Source organism: Kogia breviceps, chromosome 6 (assembly GCF_026419965.1).
Source record: "Kogia breviceps isolate mKogBre1 chromosome 6, mKogBre1 haplotype 1, whole genome shotgun sequence".
In the NCBI taxonomy this organism is placed as follows: domain Eukaryota; kingdom Metazoa; phylum Chordata; class Mammalia; order Artiodactyla; family Physeteridae; genus Kogia; species Kogia breviceps.
The window spans coordinates 81,892,570-81,907,362 of NC_081315.1; the positions used below are offsets into that span (position 1 = coordinate 81,892,570).

Genomic DNA, 14,793 nt, shown 5'->3' on the forward strand with positions numbered 1-14,793 from the left:
TTAAGAATAAAAAGATTCTGTGACAATACATACCTCCTTCAGATACTAATGATCCTGCTAAAATACAATATGCCTAGGAAATATAAAAATAAAGCATAAGTTGGTGTCTCACTAAAGAATTATAACAGTTCATGCATAAACTTAATGTTTAAGATGGAAACATAAATTCAAATCCTAGCCAGATAAGAATTTTGATGGGAAACAGCTCTAATGAGGACAATGAGATAGATGGTATCTTCATAAGAAGAAACAATTAAAAGTTAAAAATTTGATGGCCATCTCATTTTTTAATACTTGAAAAAGTAATACATACACGCACCCCAACAGCGTAGAATGTTATACCATGACTAAAGTTAAATTCATGATATAAAAGAATTACTTAATTAGTAAAAAAAAAAAAAAAAAAAAAATTTGAACTTCAAAATGAACACAAGTATTTGAAATCTAGGGTTGTGGATACCAGATTCAGTAAGATACACAACCATACCCAGTAACTTTCGATTTTGTTTGTTTCCCCAGCACCAAGAGAATCCTTCCTCAGTCCTCATTCAGAAAGATAAGCAGTTATAAAAGGTAAACAATTTGGGGGAGGAAGATAACACCACTTTACTTACAATCCCAGACACTCTTGAATTAGATAAAGATACCAAGAATAGGTTTAATCCAAGATATATAGAAAGAATTAACACAAATTTTTAAAAATTTTAAGTGAAATTCAAATCAAACATCTATAGAATTTTCAATATTACCTTTTCAGAACCCTAGGCATCCCTAAAACAGAGGTTTAAAAATTTTGAACCCAGTCCAACACTCTTCTAATTCTGTTATGGAAACTGAGATTTCCAAGGCTGTGTGGCTTGCTTGAGTAAACAAAAATGGTATCAGAATAAGAACTAGAATACAGGTTTTCCTAACTCAATTCTAGGCTCTTTCTGCTGAATCTTACTGGCAACATCAGCAAAAATAGTCTGGAACTACACTGTGAGAAACAGAAGCTGACGGGGGTGCCACATGCCCAATTTGCACTTGTCAAGGGAGCTAAAATCAGAGCTGCCAAACAGAGTAATCTCCAAGAAGTTCCCATGAGAGGAAAAGAAGACAGCTTTAAGTATCTACAAAGGCCAGTGGAAAACAGTGCAAGATGACGTTGGTGCCAGTAAAGTAGTACCTTTCTGTCCCCTATCTCTACCTTCAGTGCTGCCAGAGGCAACCTATGGAGTAGTAGAGAAGAGGAGAAACCCTTAAGTGAAAAAATACAGAAGGGAACCACACTCCCATTCTCTCAATGTAGGCTTCCTACCAGAATGAAGGAAAGGAGGTTTAACTTTAAATAAAATTCTAACATATGACTGTTACAAAGGAATAGTTATTTTAACTACTGATAGGACATTTATTCTTGGGACTAAAAGTGAATAGAGGTCTTCTTGCTTTTCAAAAGTAACAGCAGAAATTAACAGAATTGCCCAAAATTTTAACCAAGGACGAACGAAGTGTTTAACAACTGTGCCTACAGAGATACTCTTACTCAACATCACTGAATCATATGGATTTAGAGGTCATGTCCAGTCACATTCTAAAAATCACAACTACAGATACATAACCCTATATTACAGTCAAGAAGGTATATTTAGTCCCATTCTTTAACATCAATATGACAAAGGCATTCTACTATATTTAATCACTATTTCATATTACTTCAAAACTGAGGGGGGAGGAAGGGAGAAGATTACCCATAGAAGAGATTCTATTGGTTGAGGATTAAGCAATCCCATGACTCCATGGTACCAAGATAATCCTGCACCCATCATGAAAATACCAACACCACTAATTAGTGAAGCAATATAGCGCATATTTGAAAATCCATACCTGAAAAATAAAAAAGATAATATAGTTTACAAGAAATACAAATGTCAATGAAAAAAAAAACTTCTTATAACATCATGATGTTATGATTTTATATTTAAGTAAAACGTTAAGTGCAAACTCTAATCAGAAAATCAATATATATAAAGTGGAAAACACTGTAAGATCTTTGAAACTATATAAAAAGAGAGTGAATATGATTTAATTCAGGTATTTTCTAATCCCTCTTTCATATAATTTGCTTTGATTTACTAGAGCAACTTTACTCTTATGTAACACAAATGCAGGTAACATTTATTTTTTAAATGTATTCAGATGTTTAATGAAGATGGTAACATTTATATTTCCTTGTAATGTAGCTTCTAATTGAATATTTGTCTTCTATAATTTATATTTCCTACAATTTATATTACTTATAATTTGATGCTAGATACTTTTTGCTGGTTCTGTATAGTGTAACACACAGTAACTACTACCTTTTTTTTTTTTTGGCTGCACCAAGCAGCATGTGGGACCTTAGTTCCCAGACCAGGGATCACCCCCTGCAGTGGAAGTGCAGAGTCTTAACCACTGGACCGCCAGGGAAGTGCCACTAATTACTATCATTAAAAGACTAAGAGCTTCAGTTTTCTGGGTGTTTTTATGGTAATTTTTTTTTGTTAAATCTCAGGGTTTTTTTAAAGTCTTTTGGTCAATGTGTGCATTATTCTGTATTACTGTATGTACCAATAAAATACTGAGTAATAAGAAATTTAAAAATATGGGATACTAAAAGAGGAAAATAATCATTCATTAATAAAAATATTTTCTGGAAAATTTATTCCCAAACCCAAACTATGGCACCCTTCTAGCAGATGCAAATTTAAACAAGAGTTCTGAATTAAAATTGCTTTTTGAATTCTTTTTGCAAATATGTTATCTTGTCAGAGGAAATTATCACTTTATAGATGTGATGGTGTTCTATCAGCTTGATTTAGAACAATTTATATTCTTCTGAAGTTTCCCCCCCAAAGTAAAAAAGGAGATATATTTATTTATTTATTTAAGGTAAGGTAAATTAAGATCTAAATTAAATGGCATTACTTTCATTTTATGTGTTTTCAAGGAATTTGGAGATTCTTATTAAAATTTTTAACTATGTAGATCTGCACTGTCCAATTTAAGTCACTAGCTACATAAGACTATTTAAATTTAAATTAATTAAAACTAGATAAAATTTTAATACAGTTCTTTAGTCGCACTAGCCACATTTCAAGTGCTCAACAGCCACATGCAGCTAGTGACTATCACAATGAATAGATATAAATATTTCTATTATTGTAGAAAATTCTACTGGGCAGCACAAAAGTAGATTGTTGAAAATATCTTAAGAAATCTTTACAACCTAAAACTTTTAAATTTTACCCTGTTTTTAAATTTTGGGTATATAAAACTGGTCAGGAAAAAAATTTTTTCTTGACATAGTAAAATACTATAATCATGTATAATTAGCAGACTAGAAAGCTAGCTGTTCTTTGTACGAGCTTACTGATAGTTATAGGATATTCAATAATATGCTATTATTTACAAGAAAACAGGAGTGCCTGGCTTTCAAGTAAAGAAAGGCATTTATATAAAGTACAGAGGCAGGTTCCTTTATGGAAATAAAGGAACATGTATTATTATTATGGAAATAAAGGAACATATATTATTCCACATGTATTATTATTATTTTTGCCTTAAGGCAAATTCGACTGCTCAAATTCTACTACTGAAGCTTGTTAAAAAAAAATAATACATGTGGAATTCAAAAATTCTACCTGGTTATGTTAGTAGAAGCAACAGAAAAAAGTCTTTGTATCAAACAACTAATATAATTCAAAAAAATATATCCTAAAGAGCATACTCATTTTACAAATAAGTGATTTTGAAATATTAATAGAATCCTATTTCCAAATCACAACAGGGGGATTAAAATATAATAAGCATGAATTTAATAGAAATTATCACTAAAATTTTAGATTGAGTGGCCTATTAGTCCAAATGTGAAATATATATATATCTCCTTTGACCAAATAAAACAGAACTAAGATCAAAACACGTGCTTTGTTATTAACTATCAAATACAAAGAGGACAGGATCTCTTTGCTATGTTACAAAGCATAAAAATAATTTGAACCTCATTTTCAAATTGTATCTTGAATTTACTTTGACACAGAGGTTGGGTCCTACATTTTAGATACAACAGCAGATGAAATGACCAAATCTTTAACACAAAACTGCAGGTCTATAAACTGCAAGAGATTTCTATAATTCAACTACTTGCTGCCAAAACAAATGAAAACAAAATAAAGACAACGTCCTTACGGATGAGTAGGATCTGGTGTTTGAACAGACTTACTGATGCCCAATGCTAGTAAGGCCTATGGAGAAAAGAAGGTAAATAATCATTAGCAAGATAGGGAACATAATAAGCCAGTCTGGAGGGCACAACCAGACAATGACAAAGAAGTACTTAACATGTGTATGTCCAATAGCCCAGCAATTCTTGTTTCCAGTACTTACCATAGAGAAATAAAGATGAACCGAAAGGGGTTCAAAACAACACTGAATAATGATGTAAAATGTGAAAGCAACCTAAAACTCCTTCAATGGGGAGTGGCAAAATAAATCATGGTATAACGAAACCATAAATTATTTCTACAACAGTGTAAAAGGGGATAGAGCTCTCTGTATTGACATGGTGAAAGCTCCTAGACATACCATTCAGTGGATGGGAAAAAAATCAAGTTTAGGAACGGTACGTACAATACAAAAGAACTTATGTTTTGTAGTTTTTGTAAATGACATGTAATGTAAAGCACAGGGAAAGGTCTGAAAGAGCTCACATTTAACTCTATACCTCTGAGGAGAGAAGTAGGTTTAGGGTGGTCTGTAATATCTGATTTTTTACAGGAAGAATAACTTGTATAGCTGAACAAATAAAAGACAGTAGAAGTTTTTTGTTTTGTTTTGTTTTGATGTGGACCATTTTTTTTAAGTCTTTATTGAATATGTTATGATATTGCTTCTGTTTTATGTTTTGGTTTTTTGGCTGCAAGGCATGTGGGATCTTAGTTTCCCGACCAGGGACTGAACCTGTACCACCTGCATTGGAAGGCAAAGTCTCAACCACTGGACAGCCAGGGAAGTCCCAAAGACAGTAAAAGTGAGTACAAACTGTATATGAACATGATACATTTACATTTCTAGTAAAACTGCAAAACCATGCACATGAAGTATACACATCAATGTACATATAGCAGTGACTATCTGGGGTGTGAAGGAAGAAATAAAGATGGCAGACTAGTTATAACTAAAATTTTATTTCTCTAGGGGAAAAAATGTCTAAAGTAAATATAACAAAAATGCAAGTCTTTAATCCTGGTCTTCATCACCCTTCTCTCCTCCCTTCCTCCTTTGCTTTCATCTTTTCTTCCTTTTATTTGTTTATTGTTTTGATTGTATCTTTTGTTAAAAAGTTATCCACTGGTACCGCTCAATATTATGCTTGCACTTAGTATCCTTGCTCTTTTGTTTTTGTTTTTGTTTTTGTTTTTTGCAGTATGCGGGCCTCTCACTGTTGTGGCCTCTCCCGTTGCGGAGCACAGGCTCCCGACGCGCAGGCTCAGTGGCCATGGCTCACGGGCCCAGCCGCTCCGCGGCATGTGGGATCTTCCCGGACCAGGGCACGAACCCGTGTCCCCTGCATTGGCAGGCGGACTCTCAACCACTGCGCCACCAGGGAAGGCCTCCTTGCTCTTAATTTGATGTAAATTTAGAAATCTGAAAAAGATTACCTTATTAGAATTATTTATTTAATAAAAATACAAAGCCTGAGTGAATACCCTATGCGATTTTTTTGACTAAGCTGGGGTTTTTGCATTTTTTTCAGTATTGTATCAAATAATCAAATAGGTAAGGCTTCAAGATTACCAAATTCTTCATGGATGAAGTTTCTCTGTAGGTTACCAGGCATTTATAGAAACATTCCCTCTTGTAAAATACATGGGGATTATACCACCTTGCAAATGGCTAGTCCATTCAGGGACTTCCCTGGCGGTTCCAGGGGTTAAGACTCCACACTTCCAATGCAGGGGGCACGGGTTCGATCCCTGGTCAGAGAACTACGATACATGCCTTGCGGCGCGGACAGAAAAAAAAAAAAGACTAAAACAAATATATACTGACTTTTAAGTTTTCATATCAGAAATCCAATCCTAAATACACAGAATATTACAAATTTTTTTCTACTGGATTCCAAAGGAAAAAAGAGTCAAAACTACCTAAAACACAGATGATGGCTTTTCAGTGAATTAAACTAAGAGAATGAGAGTAAATTAAGAACATATAATTTTAAAATCTGTATATTAAAACTGAAATATTCATTATCAATTCACACTATATATATATGTATCTGTGTTTATAATGTTTACATAATAGTCAATGAGTGTTCAATTATTTTTAAACTACTTAATATTCAGGTTGGCTGTGCAATGAAGTGTGAGATATCCAATGTTCCATAAGTTGAATATGGGCCATTATTTATTAGTTCTTCTTATAAAAATAAGATATCATAGACTATCACTAATCCTGTTCTCTCCCAAAGATTAAAGCCAAAGTTCTATTCTAGAACTTAATATAAATGGAATCACACAGTAACTACTCTTTTGCATTTGCCTTCTTTTATTCAACATACTGTTAGAGATGCATATATGCTACTTACGGATAAGTATTTCTTTTTATTTCTAGATAATATTCTATTGTATGACTATACAACAACTTGTTTATCCCACTGTTGATGGACATTTGGGTTGATTCCAGTTTTTTGCCCATTATAGCACCTTTATGGTGCTAGAAACATTCTTATACAAGTCTTTCTGGACATTTGTTCCCATTACTCTTGGGTAAATACTTAGGAGTGGAATTGCTAAGTCAAACAGTAGGCATATGTTTACAAGAAACTGACAAATTTAAGAGTGGCTCTAACATTTTATACTCCAACAGCAGTGTCTAAAAAGTCTGGGTGCTTTACATCTTCACCAATATTTGATTGTTAGGCTCTTAAATTTTAGCCATAATAGTGGATGTATAGAGATGTCTTGTTGGGGTTACAATATACACTTCCTGATGATTAACAGTGTTGAGCACCTTTTTGTGTGTCCATCAACCACATTCAGATATCATTGTGAAGTACCTTTCTAAGTCTTCAGCTTCTTAAAAAAATTGGACTGTCTTTCTAATAATGAGTTATACAAGTTCTTTATTTATCCTGGATACCAGTCCTTTGTCAGATTATATGCTTTGTGAATATTTTCTCCCTATGAGCAGCTTGCTTATTTATTGCCTTAAAAGTATTCTTCAGGGACTTCCCTGGTGGCGCAGTGGTTAAGAATCCATCTGCCAATGCAGGGGACACAGGTTCTAGCCCTGGTCTGAGAAGATCCCACATGCCGCGGAGCAACTAAGCCCATGCGCCACAACTACTAGAGCCTGCGCTCTAGAGCCTGCAAGCCACAACTACTGAACCCGGGTGCCACAACTACTGAAGCCCACGTGCTTAGAGCCCGTGCTCCACAACAAGAGAAGCCAGTGCAATGAGAAGCCCCAGCACGACGACGAAGAGTAGCACCCGCTCGCCACAACTAAAGAAAGACCGCATGCAGCAACAAAGACCCAACACAGCCATAAATAAACTAATTAAATAAATAAATAGGAGTCTACCTGCCAATGCAGGGGACACAGGTTCAATCCCTGGTCTGGGAAGATCCCACATGCCGCGGAGCAACTAAGCCCATGTGCCACAACTACTGGGCCCATGCACTGCAACTACTGAAGCCCACGCGCTCTAGGGCCTGCGTGCCGCAACAACTGAGCCCGCATGCTGCAACTACTGAAGCCTGCACACCTAGAGCCTGTGCTCCGCAATGAGAAGCCACTGCAATGAGAAGCCTGTGCACCGCTATGAAGAGTAGTCCCTGATCGCTGCAACTGGAGAAAGCCCATGTGCAGCAACAAAGCCCCAATGCAACCAAAAAAAAGTGTCCTTTAATAAGCAAGAGTATTTAATTTTGATGAAGTTTAATTTGTAAATTTATTTTATGGTTTTGTTTCTGTGTTCTGTTTAAGAAATCTCTGCCTACCCAAAGGCTTAGAAGATATTCTCCTAGGTTTCTTTCTAGTATTTTCATAGTTTTAGCTTGTACGTTTGGGTCTATGACCCACCTTAAATTTGTACACGGCATGAGTGGGAATCAAGGTCCTTTGTTTTTTTATCCATATGGATATCCAATCTTTCCCATACGGTTTGCTGAAGAGTTTCTTTTCTTCACTGAATTGCTTTGGTGCCTTGGTCAAAAATCAACTGACTATGTAACTGAGGGTCTGTTGCTGGACTCTCTAATTCTGTTCCACTGGTCTGTCAGTCCTTGTGCCAATACCGCACTGTCTTAATTACTGTGCTCTGAAATAAGTCTTAAAGTCCTCCAAATTTCTTTCATTTTTTTTAGATTGCTTTGAATATTCCAGGTTCTTTATATTTCCATATAAATTTTATTTTATTATTATTATTATTTTTTTGGCCACGCCATGTGGCATGTGGGATTTTAGTTCCCCAACCAGGGATCAAACCCATACCCTCTGCAGTGGAAGAGTGGAGTCTTAACCACTGGACCGCCAGGAAAGTCCCCCCATATAAATTTTAGAATTTAATCAGTTTGTCAATTTCTACAAAAGAATCTGCTGGATTATATGAAATCTATAGATTAATATAGGGAAATTTGACATATTAACGCAGTTATCAAATCCATGATCATGGTATCTCTCTCCACTTCCTTAGGTCATCTTTAATTTCCCATAGTTACATTTTAATATTTCAGTGTTAAAGTCTTACACATTTTTTGTTAAATTTACTCCTAAGTATTTAATATCATAAATGGAATTTATTTAAAATTTCACTCTCCATTTGTTTCCTGATAGTAGAAATGCAATTGATTTTTTAAAAAAATAAATTTATTTATTTACTTATTTTTGGCTGTGTTGGGTCTTTGTTGCTGTGAGTGGCTTTCTCTAGTTGCGGCAACCGGGGGCTACTCTTTGTTGCGGAGCACCGGCTTCTCATCATGGTGGCTTCTCTTGTTGCAGAGCATAGGCTCTAGGCGCGCGGGCCTCAGCAGCTGTGGCTCGTGGGCTCTAGAGCGCAGGCTCAGTAGTTGTGGCTCAAGGGCTTAGTTGCTCCGCAGCATGTGGGATCTTCCTGGACCAGGGCTCAAACTTGTGTCTCCTGCATTGGCAGGCGGATTCTTTTTTTTTTTTTTTTTTTTGCAGTATGCGGGCCACTCACTGTTGTAGCCTCTCCCGTTGCGGAGCACAGGCTCCGGATGCACAGGCTCAGCAGCCATGGCTCACGGGCCCAGGCGCTCCACGGCATGTGGGATCTTCCCAGACCGGGACACGAACCCATGTCCCCTGCATCACCAGGCGCACTCTCAACCACTGCGCCACCAAGGAAGCCCGGCAGGCGGATTCTTAACCACTGTGCTACAAGGGAAGCCCCTGCAACTGACTTTTGTATAATAACCTTCTATTGATTTTGAATGTTAAACTAACCTTGCTTCTTGGAATAATACTCACTTGATTATGATGTATTATCATTTTTGTGTACTGCTAGATTCAATGTGATTATATCTTAAGGATTTTTGCATCTATGTTCACGAGCGATACTGGTTTGTATTTTTTTTCTTGGAAGAACTTTAAGGTTTTGGTATCAGGTATAGTCTTACTAGAAGAGTTGAAAAGTGTTTCCTTCTACTCTATATTTGAAAGTCTGTGTACTACTGGTATTATTTCTTTGTTAAACGTTGGATAGAATTCTCTTGATAATGTCCAGGTCTAAGGCTCCCTTCATCGTTTTTAGTCTCTTTTCACTCTAGTTTTAGTATGAATGTTTTCTACTGCCATATATTTGAGTTCACTGATCGTTTTTTCCATGACGTCTAATCTGCTGTTAATTCTACATAGTGGAGTTTTCACATCAGATATATTTTTCAGCTCTAAAAGTTCCATTTGATTCTTCTTTGTATCTTCCATTTCTCTTTTCATGATGTTTATATTTTCTTTTCAATACATGAACGTAGTTATAATAACCACTTAACCCTTTCCGGTAATTCTATCATATGTCAATTGAGTCTTTCTATTGACTAATTTTTCTCCTGGTTGTGAGTCAGACTTTCTGCTTCACAGTTGTCTAATAATTGTTTTATTAGATGCTGACATTGTGAATGTTATACTGTGTGTCTGGATTTTGCCTTCCTTATAATAGCATGTGGGGTTTTGTTCTCACAGGTAATTAAGTTACTTGTAAATCAGTGTGATCCCTTAGAGCTTTGTTAGAAAGGTTCTAGAACAGCAGTTGCCAACCGTTTTGGCAGCAGGGACCAGTTTCGTGCAAGACAATTTTTCCACAGACAGGGCGGTGAGGGGTGGGATGGGGATGGTTCAGGCGGTGATGCGAGCGATGGGAAGCGGCAGATGCAGCTTTGCTAGCTCGCTGTTCACCTCCTGCTGTGCGGCCCGCTTCCTAACAGGCCACGGATCAGTACTGGTCCGCAGCCTGGGGGTTGGGGACCCCTGTTCCAGAATAGTCTTTACAACTAAGATAATTTAGCCCTACTACTAAGGTCTGAGCCTTCTATTGGCCTAGGTAATCAATCAGGACTCTCTATCTCAGAACGTCAGAACTTAATTAATCCAAGCCCATTGTGAACTCTGGGAATCACTCAGCTTATCGCTCCCTGATGGTTCTTTGCCTGGTCTCATGGAGCTTTATCCTACACATGTGTAATCTAACACTCAGCAAAGGTTCCACTCAAGGAAAACCCTATGTAGACTTCTGTAGCTTTGTGATTTCTAGCCACTTCAGACTCATTAACCCTAATTTCTACCTTCTCAACTCAATGATGGGTCTCCCACCCTGCTCCGCTATCCCAAATGTGCCTCCAAGCAAAACACCAGAGAAATCACAAAGTTCAATTCACCTGTTCCCCTTCCTTAGGGATCATGGTCTTACATTGCTATTGTCCAATGTTTGAAAATATTGTTTAATATATTTTGTCTAGTTTTTTAGCTGTTTATAGCAAAAGACTAAGTCCAATCCCCATTAGTCCATCGTGGCTAGAAACATAAGTTATATACATAATGTTTTGCAACTTGATATTTTTATTCATATCATGGTTATTACTCCAGATCAGTATATAGCTATCTACCACATGCTTTTAAATCCTTAAATAGTATTTCAGAGTACAGACACTTAAAAATTGTATTCAGGGCTTCCCTGGTGGCACAGTGGTTAAGAATCCACCTGCCAATGCAGGGGACACGGGTACAAGCCCTGGTCCAGAAAGATCCCACATGCCACAGAGCAACTAAGCCCATCTGCCACAACTAATGAAGCCTGCGTACCTAGTGCCAAAAGAGAAGCCACTACAAATGAGAAGCCTGTGCACTGCAGCGAAGAGTAGCCCCTGCTCTCCGTAACTAGAGAAAGCCCATGGGCAGCAACAAAGACCCAATGCAGCCAAAGATAAAATAAATTAATTTTAAAAAATTGTCTACAATGTTTTAAATAACAACTAATACTAAAATTAATAATATGTACATATCTCCTTGGCCAAATGTACAAATATTTTCACATTTTAATTTTCTTATGTTCACATAAGCTTTCAACAAAATAGGTACTGTGTGTCATATCTCTCTCACCCTGCTCTCCCCTGACTCAGCAGGCAAAATATTATATAATAGTAGTTTTAAATATTTACTGAGTATAAAAATTTAATTCAAGAGAATGATTGTTAGTACTAATAGCAAATGTCTGTATTCTTTCCTTACTTTTACAAAACGTTTTAATCCATTTGACAGTTACATGAGTTCTCAGGTTTAATTTTATTAAGATTGTTCTCCCTGCTTCTTACCATTTTATTATTATTTTTAACTTTGTCTTAAATATTCTTATTATACCTGTGTCTTTTATTGTAAGTTCTCCCAAATCTGTTCTTACATAACAGGAGTATAAATAAATAAATAAATAAATACTAAAAAGGTTTTCTCCTTAACAGGCCACATTCTTTAAAATGTGAAATGATATACAAGTAGAAATGTTGTGTTCTTTAAAAAGGCTTAGATTTGTAGTATTCAAAATCAAGAGCTTCCCTGGTGGCGCAGTGGTTGAGAGTCCGCCTGCCGATGCAGGGGATGCGGGTTCGTGCCCCGGTCCGGGAAGATCCCACGTGCTGCGGAGCGGCTGGGCCTGTGAGCCCTGGCCGCTGAGCCTGCGCGTCCGGAGCCTGTGCTCCACAATGGGAGAGGCCACAACAGTGAGAGGCCCGCGTACCGCAAAAAAAATAAAAATAAAAAAATTAAAAAATTAAAAATACTAGTCTAAGGTGAAAATCATTATAATTCATCAATCACATGTGACTATTTTATATCTTTATTCAAAACACTTAAATCCACCGGCTCTTACGGTTATAAAAACTAATATTCACAAACCAAATTTCTACATAATATAAGAATCTCTTCTACAATAGCCTCTGTGACTGATAATCTTACACTTCATATTTGATTATTAAAAGTTTTTAAAGTGTACTAACCTGCTTTCAAATACTATGTCATATTTCTATGTACGTCATCATTCAAAAGTAAAACAACTTTCACTTTCTTCTACAACCCAACTATAGGAATCATTCCGTTTTTAAATATGTCAACTTTTAGACTAAAGCCTCAAAAAAAATATTACTTTAATAAGAAAGAAGCTTTTACCCCTCACCTGATTACAAGTATCAGATAAAGAGTGTATAGCTTCTGAGAACATACTTGCTGAACCCGTATAAATCCAGGCAAGAAATTTGAAGAAACAGTTTAATCCATTGCTAGGAGAGAAAGAGAAAACAACTTAGCATAGGTTTAAATAAAAATTCCCATCAAAAGCTTACTTAATTTATACACACACACACACACACACACACACACACACAAGATTCTGTTCAAATTAAATTAGAATGAATCCCTAGCCTTTAAGATTTACTATGTTTCAGGCAACAGGAGTACAAATTTGAAGAATATAGATTATGGTTTCATTAAATATTTAAATGAAAGAGGCATGATACGTGCCAGCAAATTACTTAAGTACGTTTTGAGAAGATGAGAAAAGAGGGTGTTCTACATATGAACAAAATGGAATCAGAAAGGAAATTATGTGTCTTATGTGCACTTGGTATTGTTCAGTAGGCCAGGGTCAAAGGAAAGACATTGGTGAAGGTCGGTTTATTTAATTAGGCAGATGCCAGAGGTGAAGACAAAACTAGACATAATAGTCTGTGTCATACGAGAAGGCCATACATGCTAAAATAAACATGGTTAGCTCTGAGGAAGCCAGCTGTGCTCAGATTCCAACAGTAATAACTAGTATAATTTACCTCAGGCACTATATACTATAGTCACTTACCATGTTTTATTATAACTCTATTATACAAATGCTAACATTGTAGTAGTTACTACATCCTCATTTTATAAATGAGGAAACTGTACATCCCCTTCCAGCTACCCTTTTCTCCTCTCCCCCATTTCAAATAATTTCTTGAAAGAATTATATCCACTCTTGCTGTCTTAGTTTTCTACACTTTGCACTCAGTCTTTAATCCACTCAGTGGCTTCTGCCGCTAACATCTCATAGGATTGTTTTTATCAAATATCAACTGTTTCTTGCTATTAAATTCCTGAAAACATTTTAATATTTTCCTTAATCTCACAGAATCATTTGCCACTATTTTCTGAAAACACTGTCTTCCTTGATTTCCACAATACTCCTGGTTTTCTTCCTACCTTTCTCTTTACTCTTCCTCAGTCTCTTCTGCAGGCTCTTTTTCTTCTACCCGTTTCTTAAATGTTAGCATTCTTCAAGGTTTTTTCTGAAGAGCTTTTCCTTCCTCATACACTACATACACATTCTCCAGGTGATCTTAACTACTCCTATGGCTTTAATTATCATCTATATACTAATAACTCTTGATTCTATATCTCTAATCCAGATCTCCCTCCTGAGCTTCAGAGCCATATATATACTAACAATAATAATTATTAAGTACACATTATGTAACAGGTAGTATGCTAAGCAGTTTATATACATTACATACATTCCTCCAATGTAAAAAGCTTTCATTGTTAATCCTGTTTTATTAATGAACAGAATTAATTCTGCTGACCAACTCCCCTTGGGTGCCCTATAAATAACTCAAACTCAAAAAGGAACTCATTATTTCCTTTACTCCCACCCTGCCCCCTCCCTTCCAGCGTTCCTTCTCTCATTGATGGTGCAGTACCTATCCAATTGTCCAAACCAGAAACCTGGGCACCATGGCTAACCAGACCACCTAAATACTTTTTGAAACTAACCATGACTCTCCATCCCTACTACCACTATCTTTTCTGTATTATTACAAATGACTTATTCTAGTCTAGTGTCCCTCCAATCCTTGAAGATAAGAATTATGTATTTTGCCTTTACATTTCCAGACCATATCAAAATTCCTGACACATGTAACATATGTATTTTAGAAATAAAAGAACTAATGAATTATGGAATTAATGCTCAAACATCCTAAATTGGATTATTCAGTAAAATAGATAAAAGGTAGGCAAATTAATAGGAATCAAGAAGAAAGAGGAGTACACACTGCTATATTTAAGATGAATAACCTACTGTATAGCACAGGGAACTCTGCTCAGTGTTATGTGGCAGCCTGGATGGGAGGGGAGTTTGGGGGAGAATGGATACATGTATATGTGTGGCTGAGTCACTCTGCTTGCACCTGAAACTATCACAACATTGTTAACTGCCTATACTCCAATATAAAATAA

The 14,793-nt window shown here is 36.2% G+C and overlaps 1 protein-coding gene across 6 annotated transcripts in view; it reads right to left on the bottom strand.

The window, feature by feature from the left end:
- Window positions 1-14,793, bottom strand: part of SLC30A9 (solute carrier family 30 member 9) — a 75,658-nt gene that overhangs the window by 20,252 nt on the left and 40,613 nt on the right. For all 6 annotated transcript variants that reach the window (XM_059065844.2, XM_067036150.1, XM_067036152.1 and 3 more), the window contains 4 exons: window positions 12,704-12,806; window positions 4,210-4,265; window positions 1,731-1,866; window positions 34-73 (listed from right to left, as the gene is read on the bottom strand). In XM_059065844.2, coding sequence (XP_058921827.1) covers window positions 34-73; window positions 1,731-1,866; window positions 4,210-4,265; window positions 12,704-12,806 — 335 coding nt within the window. The remainder of the gene's footprint in view (window positions 1-33; window positions 74-1,730; window positions 1,867-4,209; window positions 4,266-12,703; window positions 12,807-14,793) is intronic.